Consider the following 16,171-nt stretch of genomic DNA (forward strand, 5'->3'; position numbering starts at 1 on the left):
GGGCATTGGTTGTGAGAGTTACTAATAGTAATACTACTTATACCACCTCACCCTCGCCGTTAGGAGCTGCATCTGCCACCCTGGCATGGTGGTGGCCTGGCACGAGCGAAACTCCCAACTTGACCCAAGACTGCAAGACTAAAAGCTAGTTGTGGATGTAACGTTCTTAGTAGTTAGCTTACTCTCTTTTTTACCCGTACCGGCATGCCACAGTACATGGTCTACATGGTACGTGTGACAACACTCAATCCTAGTCAGCGCAACATGATCCGATCTCACCTCCCCCGCGTATGTTCTATTGTACAATGACAATGATTGTGCAAACAACAATACAGCCATGTACGTCGGGAGGCAAGAATCTGGCACGAAGCAGATCAGACGATAACCCGCGCTGCACGTGATCTCAACACGAACATCGTCACATCCGCATGCCATTCTTGCTGTCAGAAATCGTCCCCTCCTAGATCCTATGCATACCAATAGTAGTGCAGTATTTCTGAGCTCTACGTGATGACCATCTGCACCGCATTGTGGCAGTAGCCTAGGCTAGAGGAAGATGGGACCTCGACCTCTACACAAAGACGTATAAGTAAAACAGTAACGTACAGTCAGTCGTCCACTCGGCCAAAAGCATACGTCGACGAAGCCTTGCCTGGACGTGCTTCGACAAGCAGCCGTCGTGCCTGATATCACCATTATTATTATCATCATGGTGTAGATCCACGCTACTTCAGGATCGATCCTGGTATGGCACTGCTCACACTCAACGCACGGTGAGTTAGCTGTTGGCAAGTGACACTTCACGGTGCTTGACAGGTGAATGGACAGAATGGGAAGGGGACTTACTTTTAGGCCACAGAGTACCTGCTAGTGCTACTGCACGTCTGTGTACACGTACACGTCATGTAACAGTATACTGACACTATGATACCTATAATAATTATGTAATAATAATACTAGTAGTACCTGAGCTGAGGAATAGCCTGCTTGACTACTCCAGCTCTCGCGCTGTGTCATGCGGTGGAGACGTTTCAGCATCTTCTTCTACAATCACAGCTCGACGCCCGGGCCGTAGATTCTATGTGCGCTTCGGTCGTTCGTCACTCCATACCTCGACTCTGCATCTGCGCTGCCGCGTTTGACATGCCACCTGTCTCGCAATCAATGGGACTTCGGATAAATACACATGCGTCCCTGAATCTAGCCTAGGACACTCGATTCTCGCAGAGGCTGCTGCACCGTCGATTTTTGCTTTCCTCAAAGTCTACGTCGTATTGTTTTCTTCTGACGACGCTTTGCTTCACGCTTATACGCGCGGCGATTCTTGATCTTTGGAACCTAATGCGAAGGTTGGCCGAACGACGGACAGGAGTTCTCAGAGCCATCGGATCCTGTACACTCCGCTATCCGATTTGGAGGACATTGTGCATCAGGATTGTGTTTGTGATATCGCTATCGCTATCGCGATATCGGTGCATGTGCACATGTACTAGTACTTGAAACGCCGCAGATGCGCCGGCTGATAATTATTTTCTCTATTGATAGTACACTGTGGTGTAGACTCTGCGTGTTCAACCATCGGCTGCTTTCGAGAAGACCACGTCCAACTACCGCCCCTCTTCCGTCCAGTGCAACTGCAGGTGTGCGACGCGGCCTGCGAAATGAGTCGCTCCGCGATTCGCAAACGGTTTTCGGACCGCTCGAAACAGCAGGGTCCCCGCCGCGAGAAGAAGCAGCAACTGTCCGGCCTGCGATCCGTCATTACCGAGGCTTTCTGGTGCGGTGAAGTGTCGTTGAGCGCTGAGGAACTGGGCCGCGGCTCCTACGCAGCGGTCTACCAAGCGCAGCACAATGGTGTGGATGTGGCCGGCAAAGTCCTGTCCGAGTCCGTGTTGCCCACGGCGGATGACGAGCGGCGCGCCTTCCTGCAGCGCTTCAACGAGTGCATAGCCCTGTGGGGTCGCCTGCGCCATCCCAGGCTGCTGCACTTCGTCGGTATCGGCTTCCACGCCACGCCAGAGCAGCAGCTCTACCGACTCTGTCTGGTGCACGAGCTGATGGGCACGACGCTAGAGATGCGCATTGGCTGCGACCCTGGCGACTCGCCCACCCAGCGCATGGCCTACCTGGCCGATGTTGCGGAGGGTATACGGTATCTGCATGCCCGCGGCGCTGTTCATGGTGATTTGAAGCCACGCAACGTGCTGTTGGCGGCAGGACGTGCCAAGATCGCCGATTCCGGTCTTGCACACTTTCTAGTTGCTGAACAGCAACGGGAGCCGGGCAGGGAGTCGGTCGAATTTCCCAGACTGAACGTGTTCGACTCGTCACTCCCCTACCTAGCCCCTGAATTCTTCAGCAGCGCAGATCCTGTTGGCCGGTGTGATGCGGCGTTCGACATCTTCTCGTGCGGCGTGATGATTCTCGCAGTACTCACCAACAAACAGCCATCGCCCACAGAGCAGCGGGGCCGGGTGAATTCGTCGGAAGGCGGTGCAGAGCGACCGGTGCCGGAAGTGCAGCGTCGAAAAGCCGATCTGGACCTCCTGGGTGATGACCAAGCATTGCGAAGCCTAGTGCTGTCCTGCCTGGATGACAGCGCAAGCTGCAGACCATCAGCTGAAGTGCTGCATCAGCATATCCTGGATGCCATGCACTCTAGTAAAGTAGCAAGCACGGTAAAGATACTTTGTTTGTTTGTTTGCTGTAAAAGTAGAAGGTGGTGTTTTATTTTCGGTAAGTTCGGTGCCGAAATTTTTACCGAAAATAAAGCGCACCGAAAATTTCGGCAAGGTACTACAGTAGTACACTTACCTGGAAAGCGGGTTTACCGAAAATTTCCCTCAGAGCCACCGAATCGCCGATTTTGGAGAATACCGAAAATATTACACCACTGGAAATTTCTGCTTTTTACAGTAGCTTTTTTTTCTTCACCATACGCCCAGGCAAAGTCTGCCTTCTCACTGGGGCATATTGCCACAGTTCTTGCAAAATGATGAAGATACTGATATGAGAAGACCAGGCAGGCACAGTGGGTTGGTCAAAGACCATGATTGAGATACGAGAGGTATCTTTTTTTAATTTTTTTTTTTATCTGGTTGAAGTCCTGCCTGGGAGCGGTTTTTCCAGTCGTGCTGCTACCCACCCTCAACTGGGAACTTGTGGCCAGGCACAAGGGGTACATGGATGCGGCTAATGGGGTTTCTCGGCACTTGTGCATGCCAGTGGTTGTGAGACTTATCCACTCACCCCCACCGTAAGGTGCTGCATCTGCCGCTAGGGTTTACCGGGTGTCAGCGGCCGTCGTGAGTTCCCTTTGGAAACGGACACGATAATTTACTGATATGAGAAAAGGGAAGAGGAAGATTGATTGATGAACAAGGCACGAAAAGAAGACGGAAACAAATCAAAACTTTGCCTTTCGGATTACCCCTACCCCATTAGGATTACCCACCCAGGTTCTGTGTGTATGTCTGTCTCTCTCTCCGTCGATCTGTTTGTCTATCTGCCTGTCAGCCTGTCTGTGGGCATACATTTCAGGGGGTGTAGGCCCTAGTCTTTCCGTTTTGAGTCTCTCTCCCCTCTCGCGGTGAGACCCACGTAACCAGTTTTGGCAGTGAGCAAATAGAGTAAAACCTGTGACTAACGACCACCCCTTGGGGTCAGAGAAAGCGGTCTTTAGTGGCAGGTGGTCCTTAGTTAGAGGTTTGCACCGCACAACCATAATATATGAATGTGAGACCGTCCGTGCCTGGCGAAGTGGTCTGTAGTACCAGGCTGGTCGCTAGTCACGGTGGTCTTTAGTTGTGGGTTTTACTGTACAAGCAAGTAAAATGGTGCGCGCGTGTGTGTGCGTGTGCCTGTGTATATGTGTATGTGTGCGTGTGTGTGTGTATATGTGTGTTACTGTGCATGTTGTGTAGGTTCAGTCGCACCTGCAGGACGTGTGCAGCACGATCATCTCGCGTCTGGACACGGCCATGCAGAGCATGAATGAACAGCTGACCATGCACTTGGCCTTCACCGACCAGCGCCTGTACAGCATCGAGGAGCGCATGCGAGGACTGGAGATGAACGTGGACGCCATCGCACAGCATCTCAAGCTCAACACCATCACCAGCGGTTCGTACAGCCGCGCCAGCAGCACGACCAGCCTGCAGGCGGCCAGCCTACGCAGCAGAAGCAGCAGCTTCGGCACGGCTCCGGCCGCTGGAGATCACGCACAGGGCTACGACCGGATGCAGCTGCCGTCCGCCGCACAGTTCCGTCCGAGCAGCAGCCCCAAGCGACACCACCACGGTGTTCCCGCCGAGCATCTACATCGCCAACTGACTTACTCTCAGGCACAACAACGCCTAGTACCGCCACTACAATCATCAACCGCGAATGTCGGTGGCGGTGGGGGAGAATCACGGAACATGTCCCGCTCCAGTTCGTCATCGTCTCTGGGTGCCCGCACGGTGGGACAGCATTCGCAACCGCAGGCCATTGTGCCGCCGTATGTACGCCGTGACTCCAAGCCCGGCACTCGTGAAGTCAAGAGTGTAGAGGTGAGTACTTTAGTATGGCTGCTCTATTTCCAGGATACGGGCAGTACAGCCAGGGTATCGCTGTCAGGGTATCGCAGTCAGGGTATCGCTGTCAGGGTGATGCAGTCAGGGTATAGTATCGCAGTCAGGGTATCGCAGCCAGGGTAGTGCAGCCAGGGTATCGCTGTCAGGGTATCGCAGTCAGGGTATTGCAGCCAGGGTAGTGCAGCCAGGGTAGTGCAGTCAGGGTATCACAGCCAGGGTAGTGCAGCCTCAACCTGGGTTGATCGGGGGTCCAAAGACAACAACAAAAACTTACTTTGAAGTACTGCTTTTTAAAACAATTCTAAATTTTAAATAATCGACAAGGAGGCAATTTTTCTAAATGTAATAATGGTGTTCTTCGGCAATTTTCAATGCTTCGTGCGGCCTCACAACGTCCTAAAGGTTGTCAACAAATTGTTTTATAATAATGATTACCTGCTTCACGGGGAAATAGCTAAACTTGATTAGAGAAGGCTCAGAAAACGCGTCAATCTCAATACAAAATGTTGCTGACGAGGCTTTATTGTTGTTTCTGTACGTGCGTACCCGTGTGTCCTTTCAAATCAATTACTCTCCTTGTTTCTTTTCCTTTCTCGCTGTTGTCTCCCGCTTTTAAGTTCTGGGAGCGACGTGGCCATTTTGTGGCAGTTGTACATAGTAGTAGTAGTAGTAGTAGTGTATGTGTGTGTGTGTATGTGTGTGCGTGCACGCGCATGTGTGTGTGTGTGTGTGTGTGTGTGTGTGTGTGTGTGTGTGTGTGTGTGTGTGGATGTGCACGAACGTGTGTGCATTCACGTGCCTACGCGTGTACTGCAATCCAGTCGTTTGCCTCCGTGATCAGTGCAACGTATCAGCCACACTTTGGTGCCTCGGTCAGAGACGCAGGAATGTGGCGGGACATCGGCAAAAAACCGGGAGAGGTAAGCAAGGTGATACCTTGATATTGACATACACACAAGAAGGTTGCCTCTGCGGCTCTGGCACATCTTTACTCTCTGCTCCATCCAGTATACAAACTGTGCTTTCGAACACAACTTACTTCAATACAGTAAAACCTGGTTTAAGCGACCACCCCACGGTACCACGGTGCAAGCAAAAGCGGTCGTTAAAGCCAGGTGGTCTTTAGAACCAGGTCCCACGGTGTCTGTGTAGAACTGTCCGTGCATGGAAAAACGGCTGTTAAGTGCAGGTGGTCGCTAAACCCAGGTTTTACTGTACAACAATCTCTTCTCTTCTCCTCCATGCGCTCTCGGCGGACAAGTTGCTACCCTCGGTAGCCATTACACACGCCGAAAATTCCAAACAACGAAGGGGTTATTATGGGTACTTGTAAAACTGACTTTATATTTTTAATCACGGAACATTAAGGGAGTGATCAAAGAGTCTGTTACAAACCACCAGTTCTCAAGTGGGAAAGGCCGCCGTCGCGCTTATGGCATTGTATTCGTTGCAATGTTGTATCTCGACTCCGCCGTACCGCTGATGTTTGCTGCACTGTGTGCGGTTTTTACTGTATACGCTGTTATGTCCTGTTTTATATGCGTATGTTTTGCATGTACGCTGCTTTGCATGCTATAAATAGCTGGTGTTATTAGTGTTAGTTATTATATTCGATCAAGTGAAATATACTGTTGAAGAGCAAATAGTTGTCCTCGTGCCGTGTGGTCGTTCGATCCTGACATTTAAGAGAATCTCAGAGGGTTCACAACAGAGTCTAAAAAGAACTGATAAGCTCTTTTAGCCTTGATGCAAACTATGGCTTTACGGCATTTATGACGGAAGACTGTCCGAATATCATTGTTGCGCCATGGGTTTCTAAACTTTCTATTGAAATCACAGCAAACGCCGTGGCTGCGGACTTGCAGGTTTCTTGATGGACAGCGCTGTATGGAAAAAGATGTCAGCATGTCACATCTTTTTGTCTGTCTTTTGTTGAGCTCAAAATCTCATTTCCCTCAAATTTGGCGCTCATTGCGTTTTGCATCTATACTCATCATGCACTTTGCTTTTAATGTGCTGCTTTGTGCATATAAACCCTTCGGGAACGGACACGTTAATTTTCTTTTTCTTTTCTTTTTTGTGCGTATGTGAATCCTCTCTCCTTGTCCAGGCCTTTTCCCACTCGGCAGCAGCGTCACCGCGCAGCCCGATGGCCTTGCGCAAGCCCAGCGGCGGCCACAGCCACGAGGATGTGCCCGGCTACGCCGTGGAGACGCTTCACGAACTGCCACACGACGAGTCGCGCCAGTCTCCGCCACCGCCGCCCCTCCAGCCGCTACAACAGCAACCGCCCGCGCCCCGAGAAGTTGCCCCTCCGCTCGCGACCAACATTGTGGTTGCCAACGCAACGGCGGACGGTGCCACGCCTGTCGCCAGCCCCACGCCACCAGCGTCAATGTCGGCCGCGGCAAGCCCGGAAATCCCAAAGCCGCCGCATCAACTGGCGGATGAGTCGCAGGACGAGCCCGAGTCCTCGCCTGCTGGGCAGACGACAGAGTCACCCAGCACCAGAACGCCTTCACCCAGAGACCACCGGAGTGATCCATCTCAAGCAACCGTGAGTTCAATTCAGTCGTCTAAATGTCCGTAGTAGGGAATTCAAATATTTTGTGCGGAATTTTTAAATTTTCATTCCGATACTAAAATGATTATACACTGAGCTCTGTGCAGGGCGTCAACTTTGCATACCTCTTGGTACTTTCAAAGTGTTGTTTTGGCACCCTTGGTTGACTGCTATGTTATGCTTGGATCAGTCAGCGTTGAAGCAGCAAATACACACATTTGTGTCAAGCGACTATATGTACACAGTACAAGCTCAGTGGTTAGAGCATCGCTGGCCTCAAGCGAGGGTCCCTGGTTCGAGTCCTGGTGCTGACAGTCAATTGTTTTCTTCAGACTTTTCCCGTTTGCGTCTTTCCCTCAAACCAGTGAATGCATGTCGAGTCCACTTTTTAAGGTTAAGAGCCAGCTTCAATGTTCAGTAAAGCCCGGAGTCGTTGGTAGTTGTAGAAAAATTATTAAAAAACCCGTCGTCGTGGAAACCGGGGGTGGTGGCCCAGAGTCCTGAGGGAATTGTCGGCTACTGAACAACAGATGGAGCATAGGTTGTAGGGGTGTAGCCTAGGCCAATCTTATCATCATTCTTGTACAACTGACTGTGTTTGCTCAGTTGATACACTGCATACATTTATCGGTATGGTCTTTCACCGAGCACAGCGTTCTGTACATACTATGCTGTGCTTGGTGAAATTGTAGTCTGTTTGGCCTGCGGTGCCCGGTAGTATTGTTTTTTTTTCTGATATAAATTAATGTTTGAACAACCGGCGAGGAGACGACAGCTTTAAAACTGCAATCAATAAGATGAGCTGAATCGACATGTGTATACCGTGTCCATTCGTGCAGTGTCAAACGATGGAAACAATGTCCAGCAAAACGATGGAGGAAGGAAGAAATAGTATACCGACCCTCCGCCTTCGGGGACAGCGGCGATCACCCAGCACCAGAAAGAATTCACGCAGAGACCGGAGTGATCAATCGCAAGCAATCGCCGTGAGTTCATTTCAGCCTTGTTTTAAAAGCTTTGTGCTCTGCAGTAGGAAATTCAAATATTTGTGCGAAACTTACATTCCGAGGCTAAAGTGATTACAAACTGAGCTCTGTGCAGAGCATCAGTTTGGCATACCACGCGTACTTAGAACTTTCTTGTTCTGGCAAAGCAGATGTACAGTCAACTTCGTTAATAAGTTAATAAGGGGTCGTCCACAATTATCGAACTTTTTTCACGAAACGAAATAATTTCGTTATGGGGTGGGAGGGGGTTGACCAATTTCGTTTCAGAAAAGTTCGATACATGTACATGGCCATAGGAGCAGTTACACACTTGCGGGTTTTGTTGTACATGTATATGCATGTATATGTCAACAATTTTTACGTTCTGAGGGGGAGGGAGGGAGGGGTTGGGTCTAAACTAAAATAATTCGTTTGGTGAAAAAAGTTCGATATTTGCGGACGGCCCCTAACGACTGCGGATATAACGACAATTCGCGAATAACGACAGAATTTCCATGCCCAGAGCAAAGTCCCATCTAACTGTAATACATAATAAAGAGACTTCGGGGTATAGCGACACTTCGCGAATAAGGACATTTTTCTGATGCCCCGCCGAGTGTCGTTATACGCAAAGTAGACTGTACACGCATCCTTGGTCGACTGCTATGCCGGCTTGGATCAGCCAGAGTTGAAGCAGCAAATATAAAAGAAATGCTTGTCAAGCGAATAGCCCACTTTAAGCGCCAGCTTCAATGCTCAGCATTAGGGCCGTCCGCAATAATCGAAAAATTAAAAAATCCGTCCTCGTGGAAACCGGGGGTGGGTGGGAATTGTCAGTTACTAAACGGCGGATGGAGCATAGGTTGTAGGCTTGTAGCCCAGGCCAGTCTTATCATCATTCTTGTACAAGTGACTTAATGGTATGCTGCTTCACCAAGCACAGCATTCTATACGTATACTTTGCTGTGCTTGGTGAAATTGTAGTCTGTTTGTTCTTCGGTGCCCGACAGTACTGTACTTTCTGTGACATAAAATGTATTTTAGTATTTTTTCCTCACCCCCTCCCCTTCTCTCTTTTATATTTTGCTAGGAGGCGATTGCTTCTCAAGGAAATGATGCAGAGGTTCTTGATGCTGTTCAAGGTCCGCTTATGCTGCCAGTTGCTTTGCCGGCCGATGACACTCGTGTAAGGCGGGTTGCAAATGAAGACGGCACCAGTGACAGCAGTGTCATGCTGAAGAGATGCCGGCGTCTCTTTGGCAACGAACTCAGACAAGTACCTGAGGTATGTATCTGCAATGACCGTTATTGTACTGTGTGTGTGTGTGTGCGCGCGTGTGTGTTTGTACGCGTTTGTGCGTGTGTATGGGTGTGTGTGTGTGTGTGTTCTTGTGCGTGCGTGCATGTGTGTGCGTGTCAGGGGCATTCATTTCCTTGTGTGTGACGGTTCACGGCTTATGTTCTCTCTCCGTGCCTGTTCACGTGTGTGTGTGTGCGTGCGTGCGTGCGTTTGTGCGTGCGTGTGTGTGCACAGTGGCGACGGGAGTGCGGGCTGCCGGAGAACACGCAGTACTACTGCGAGATGCCGTGTGTGCACGAGGGTCGGTTCTACGCCGGCTTCAGCAAGCGTAGCGCCGGCAATCAGCATCACGCTCAGCTCTACTACTACAAACTGGACGCTGGTGGCCGCAACACACACACCAGTGGTATGGCTTTCAGCAACGACGACAACGGGAGAGAGACGTCCGAATGGACACACGTGCCGCTGCCCAAAGGCTACTGGTTTCGCCAGTGCTACTTCTTCGTGCACCGCGCTCGTCTGCACGCAGCGCTGATCGAGATGAGCCCGATGAGTGTCTATCAGATATTCCGGCACGACGCAACCCCGCATGGACGCACGTGGACATACGTGACGCAGCTGCCGGACAAGCGCTACCTGTTCGGCCTGGCCGTGGTGGGCGACAAGGTGGTCGTGATCGGCGGGCGCGGCGGACGCAACATCGTCGACCCGTTGCTCAAGACTGTGTATTCTACGACGCTCTCCGTAGCAGCAGGCAACACCAGCGCTGCCGGAGGCGGTGGTGATAATGACACCACTGGCGGTGTCACCTGGACCAGTCTTGACGACCTGCCGCAGCCGTGCGCCTCGCCGCGCCCCGCCGTCTCCCCCGACAACCTGCTCCACGTCCTCGGCCACTTTGGCGTTGGCAGCGGCGCCAATGGCCTCAAGGTCACCGACATGCTCACCCTGGACATGAAGGCAAGGGCGGCCGACCGACGCTGGAGAGGCGACGCGGTGCACAGGCTGCCGCTGAGCCGCGCCGCAGGCGTGTTTCTCGGCAGCGCGTTCGTCGTGGCCGGCGGTCTCAGCGAGCAGGGCACGACGACGGGCGTGTACCTGTACAATGCCAGCACCGCTGCCACTACCGCCACCAGCGATTGGGTGCAGCTGCCGTCGCTGGTGACTGCTCGCTATATGGCACACTGTGTGGTGCACCGCCAGAGGCTGTACTGCTTTGCGGGACACGACGGCGCAGCGATCAACGACATCGAGGTGCTTGCTGCGCCGCTAGCGCAGGAAGCAGCAGAAGAGCCGGTCCTGGTTTGACATTGATGGTGACGCGCCAGGGTTGCCCTGGCGGCATACATTGCCATTCGATTCTCCCGCGACAGCCATTGCAGGGTTCTGTAGCGTCCCCACCTGAAGAGCGTGGAGCCCCAAGGACGTCCAGCCTGACATGCTAGGTTGGCGGTGTTGGCGTGTGATCAAGGACGGATTTTTCTCAGAACGCAACCAGATTGCTGAAAACGAATAAGAACGCGCGAGGCTAATCCCACGGAAACGACGTTCTTGGATGCGTGACTCTACTGCACTGTGGACAGTACAGATAGTGGTCACACTGATATGACCGGAGGATGCACCCAGTGTGCTGACAGTGCTCAACACCGCGGCGGAGGCAGAGCGTAATACACAGAACGACAAGGGCAATCAAGGCTTGTTTGTCGCTACTCTCAGTTTCATTAAAGGTTGGTTGTTCCAACGAGGAACACACCCTTCTTGCTGCTAATACCGCCGAAGTCGCAACTTGTAAGGTCTGAGTTACATGCTTACGCAATCATCAGGCCCCAGTAGTCGCACTGGTATGAGATAGCCACAACACGATAGCATGCCTGCACATGGCTTGGTGAGCCGGTCTGGAACACTTCTAAACAATGGATGCCGTGCTCAACGATGCAGCAGTACCCCGGGATTCTGTAACCGGGGACACGCACAAACCCAGCTTTTCTTACAAGTCCAGAAGTTCAGTATCGCGGCCATGCGTGCATTGTAATTGCCAATACAGAACATGACTGCTGTGTTGTACATGTACGATGATTCTGCATTAAAAGGCGTTTCTTTCCACTTGATCATTGAGCCGTGGGTGCTGGTCACCTCCACGTTGATGAATAAGAATTTATTTTATTTTTCAAGATACTGTTAACCGCCCAATATTCGCGTCACTAAATTTTCGCGATTTCGTAGAACCAGCGCGTTTGCGATAGCAAAAGTTCGCGAAGCACTGGGGCCACCACTTACATACACGCACTGTTGAAGTTAGATTTCACGCTGGTTAATATTCGCGTTACGCTCTTCTCGCGAAAATAGCGAACATTAATCCGTCGCGCATATTAGGTAATTTACAGTAGACTAGAATGGCAAGTGTGTAGATACCGTATAGCTGTGTTCACATGCAGGGCAGCCATGTTGGTTCCTGCACCAGTCAATCCTGGCCTCCAGACGTCTAGACCAGGGAGTCGTGAAAACCCTTTCAACCATGATTCAACATTCAACTGAAAATCAGAAATCGTACTTTTGGGCACTATTTTTCAATGTGTGTGTGTGTGTGGGTGGGGGGGGGGGGGGGGGGCTATTCGGGAGAGGGCTTCATTTTCTCACTGGCTATTAGAGGTTGGGGCACTATTCAAGAGAGGGCTCGAATCGCGCAAGTACGGTACTAGTATCACCCATATTGAGCAAGATTTCTCCGAAGGCAAGAGTACCCGCAGCCAGGGAGTAAGTATGCCAGCTTCAGTTCAGATTGTGGCCATGCTCAAGTACTTGTGACAACACCAATGATACAAGAAAGTTTGAGTTTGGAGGTAGGGTAGAGTCTTTGCAAACGTAACAAAAGAAAACTATCAAGTTGTTGATCGCAACATATGCATGCCTACACACCCACACGCACGCACGCATGCACAGACACACAAACACACACACACAGTGCATGAGACTGCGAGGAGAGTGTAGTGAATTCCTATGCACACACACCCAGACAGTGCTGTACTTTAGTGACAGTGCACTTGACAATGAGAGCTGGCACTGCAGCTAATCTTGCAACTGGCGCCGAGGAAAGCGGAGAGCATCCGTGCGTAGAAAATATGCGCCTGTGCCCAGTAAAACAGTGTGTAGCAAAATAGAACTTCAGAATGAGCTGCTGCGCCGGTCTAAGCAAGCAATGGTGAGTGTATTAGCCACATACAGCATACACTCAAGCACACATGGCCCTCGCTGCAATAGTTTCTCGGATACAAGCGCAGCGGAGCATAAGCAGAAAAGTCATGGGGCAATGGCGACGGGCAGTGAACCGGAGGCACAGCATGTGCAGGAACAGCACGTGCACACACAAACACACACACACACACACACAGTGTACGTTCTAGTCGAGGTCGGGCTGAGTTTGCCGAACACAAGACATCGCCTTCGAACAAGCGCCGATCTCCGCCAAATTATCACGAAGGCGAGTCTCACTCAAGCAAGGCCACTGAACACGCAGTATAGTCGGATAGCACCAGGGAGTAGTAGAATACCAGTGTTTTACTACTCCCTGGATAGTACCTCAAGCAGCACCCAGGTGTTGACTCAGCCCGGGTATGAGTACACAACAGTGGGCGTATCATGCTGAGCATGCTCAGTGCAGGTATGATGACAGCAAGCAGTTCACGTCGGATGCCACCTCGAGACCATGTCAATGCAGCCAACACTTTGTACGCTCACAAAACCAACAGACAAACAAGCCATACACACAGCACGAACAACAACCCGGAATGCAGAACGAACAGCAGCCGGGAATGCAGAACGAACAGCAGCCGGGAATGCAAAACGAACTGCAGCCTGACAGAAGACAGTGGCGCACAGAGAGCCGCACAACAGCCTCTTGACACAGCGCTTGCCTAGCGTAGCCTGCCCACACAAACCCAGCTGGTGTTACTGATGATGCTGCTGCTGCTACGGACACGGACACCCATCAACGCGCCTCGAGGAGTTGACGGATAGGTAGCACAGGTGGTGTGCTTCGTTCTCCAGGGCAATAGAACTCGGCGAGTGCTCAGCACGGTTAACTGCGACGGGCACAAGGTACCTAGTAAACGCCACAAGAACAGCAGCTACACGTAGTCGGGTCGCACCGAACACGATGGAGACTGGATAACACACATATCGACAACAAGGCACCCACCACCACAACCACCATCAGCATCACCTCCGCCACAATTGTCTACGCAAGAACAGTACAGAGAGGCGGACGCGCAGCAAGACAGACCGGCGTGGAACAATTCGTCGCGGCCACCCCGCTTCAAGCACTCCGCATTGATAGCGAGGAGAACCCCTCGTCAATGCCATCATGCAGATCGGTGTTCTTCCACCTTCCAGGAGTGGCTTCCTTGCTCATGGTGACAATCTCACACCCGGGTACCATCACCATACCCGTGTTGATGGCAGCACTGGACGGTGGCGACGGCGATGCGGGTGTGCCGTCTGCGCACGACACCAACAACACACACATATAGTCAACCTCGCTAATAACGACTGTGGATATACGGTCAGACCTCGCATAACCACACACATCCGTTTTCCACAAAAAAATATCTGGATAGGCGAGGGAACCGGATAATCGAACACACATACTGTATGTGTGCATGGCATATGCTGTAAATCGGTAACCCACGATTTTCTTCCGGATGGCGTGGGATCCGGATAAACAAGGACCGGATAAGCGAGGTCTGACTGTAACGACAATTCGCGAATAACGACAGAATTTCCATAGTACCCCAGAGCAAAGTCCCATCTACCTGTATACACATAATGAGACTTTGGGTATAAGGACACTTCGCGAATAAGGACACTTTTCTGATTTTCTGATGCACCGCCGAGTGTCGTTATACGCTAAGTTGACTGTAGCCGTACACAAGTACATACAAACATACATGCACACACACACACACACACACACAAGTGCACACACACACACACACATGGGCATGCTCTTGAGTACATCGCAACTCGCTACATCTCTTACCTGGCATGGGAAGGATCTGTTCGCAGTCTGACAAGATGATGTTGCAGTCGCGATCCGTACACAGCAACCTTCCGGTCAGCACACGGCCATCTTTGATCACGATTCTCAACGGTTTCTGCAAGAACTTCGCTAGGAACGGACTCTTTTCTGCGGCACTTGGCCTGCACATACACACGCACGCACACACACACACACACACGCATACACACACACGTGCACGCACACACACACCACCACCACCACCATATTTCCTGATATGAGCACCACATCGGAAACAAAAAATGTTCCGTCTAGACAAGCCGGGTTGGGGTTAGGTGGTTGTCGAAATGTTCAACCCCGTCCCGAAGTAACTCCTGTGGTGATATAACATCAGCAATAGGCGCAGCGGAATCCAAACTTCTTTACGCCAGTAATTGAATACACACACACAAACACAAACAGGCGAACACAACCTCCCGAGGAAAACAACAAGTAACTGCCTCCCTGGTATCACAGGCATGGTGGTGGCCTGGCACGAGCGAAACTTCCTAAGCTGGTTGTGTTTCTCAACGCAATTGTATAGCCGGTGGTAACGCGGACGTGCAAACTTTACTTTTTTATAAACTGGCGGATACCTAAAACAGGTGTATTGTGCACGGCGGAGCAGAAATTTCCCGGCGCATAATGTCCATGCCTGCAGCTGACACTGCTCACCGTACTGACACTGTACTGCTCAATGAAATCCAGCCGTGTCACTCAAGTACATGCCGGGCGCTCCGCAGCCCCAGACCTGCGACATGCTGCAAGGCGCACGCTTGAGCGACGCGACTGGATTTCATCGAGCAGCACTGTACACGCTGACGGGCTTCTTCGGATAGGTCGCAATACGTACGCATACGCATTGTTCTATTGCGCTGATATTTTATTCATAGCATTTGATGCAGACGTTAGGACACTTGCAGCTAGGTCAGGCCATCAACCAGGTACTAGGTGGCAATCACATCCGACAGAAACGTCAGCAGGGAATGGATAAGATACAAAATAACGCAGTCGTCTATATCCCCGACCTGATACTAATACTAAAAATGAATGATTTAGTAATAGTGGGCGACTGTCTGTATTATCAAGAGTCCATAAACATGTTTTGTGTTTATGCACTCTTGGTATTATGCTCAAATCATGTCAAAATGAAGAAAACAGACGCAGGATTGATCTCAAATTTGTGGGAAATATAATACCTACTTCCTTGTTGAGCAATCCTCAGCGGCTTCATGTAACGTCGATGCTCTCCCCAGAAGTGTAAGAGGACCGTCCATTTTAGACCAAGGAATAGCTGGCTACAAGCTGGCTTATGCAAACAAGAATTGTGTCGCTTTCAAACTCCGTCAAATGAAGTGCAATCACTCACTTTCTGTGGTGATATCTTGTCTTGTTACTTGAAGTAACTTAGTTGAAGCTTTCGAACTAAACACGAATCGAAGATGAACATTCGAACCGTGATGTCATGATCGGGCACATCATGTCACAAAATCATTTCCCGCCGTAATTTTGTCACTAGAAGCATGAATGCAGTGACTTGATCGACCAAAACACCACAACAATCGCACCGGTTTCATGGTTTGGACCTTTCGGCAAGCATAATGTCGATTTCCCCTGGAAACAGGGTGTGCTTTCTAGTAAGTTTCCACTGGTACCTTGTCGTTTTACAAGTAAAACTCGGATGTTTCCTGTTCA

General features: G+C 50.9%; 2 protein-coding genes across 3 annotated transcripts; one reads left to right on the forward strand and one right to left on the reverse strand.

Moving 5' to 3' along the window:
- Positions 1-1,156: 1,156 nt before the first annotated feature.
- On the forward strand, positions 1,157-11,986 carry LOC135812074 (obscurin-like). 2 transcript variants are annotated; one of them, XM_065325403.1, is made up of 7 exons: positions 1,158-2,678; positions 3,924-4,550; positions 5,396-5,494; positions 6,685-7,131; positions 7,977-8,123; positions 9,214-9,408; positions 9,658-11,986. In XM_065325403.1, exons 1-7 carry the CDS (start codon positions 1,662-1,664, stop codon positions 10,729-10,731), a joined length of 3,606 nt encoding a protein of 1,201 aa, XP_065181475.1. In that variant the 5' UTR covers positions 1,158-1,661; the 3' UTR covers positions 10,732-11,986. The 2 variants fall into 2 exon arrangements, with proteins under 2 accessions (XP_065181477.1, XP_065181475.1); XM_065325405.1 differs by lacking the exon at positions 7,977-8,123 and having other exon boundaries at positions 1,157-2,678.
- Positions 11,987-12,395: 409 nt separating this feature from the next.
- Positions 12,396-15,874, reverse strand: LOC135812075 (N-alpha-acetyltransferase 38, NatC auxiliary subunit-like). Its single transcript, XM_065325406.1, has 3 exons — positions 15,680-15,874; positions 14,459-14,619; positions 12,396-13,917 (listed from the first exon to the last, which is right to left on the reverse strand). The coding sequence occupies exons 1-3, from the start codon at positions 15,751-15,753 to the stop codon at positions 13,736-13,738; spliced, it is 417 nt and encodes a 138-aa protein (XP_065181478.1). The 5' UTR covers positions 15,754-15,874; the 3' UTR covers positions 12,396-13,735.
- Positions 15,875-16,171: the final 297 nt, after the last annotated feature.

The sequence above is a fragment of the Sycon ciliatum genome, chromosome 3, assembly GCF_964019385.1.
Source record: "Sycon ciliatum chromosome 3, ocSycCili1.1, whole genome shotgun sequence".
In the NCBI taxonomy this organism is placed as follows: Eukaryota; Metazoa; Porifera; class Calcarea; order Leucosolenida; family Sycettidae; genus Sycon; species Sycon ciliatum.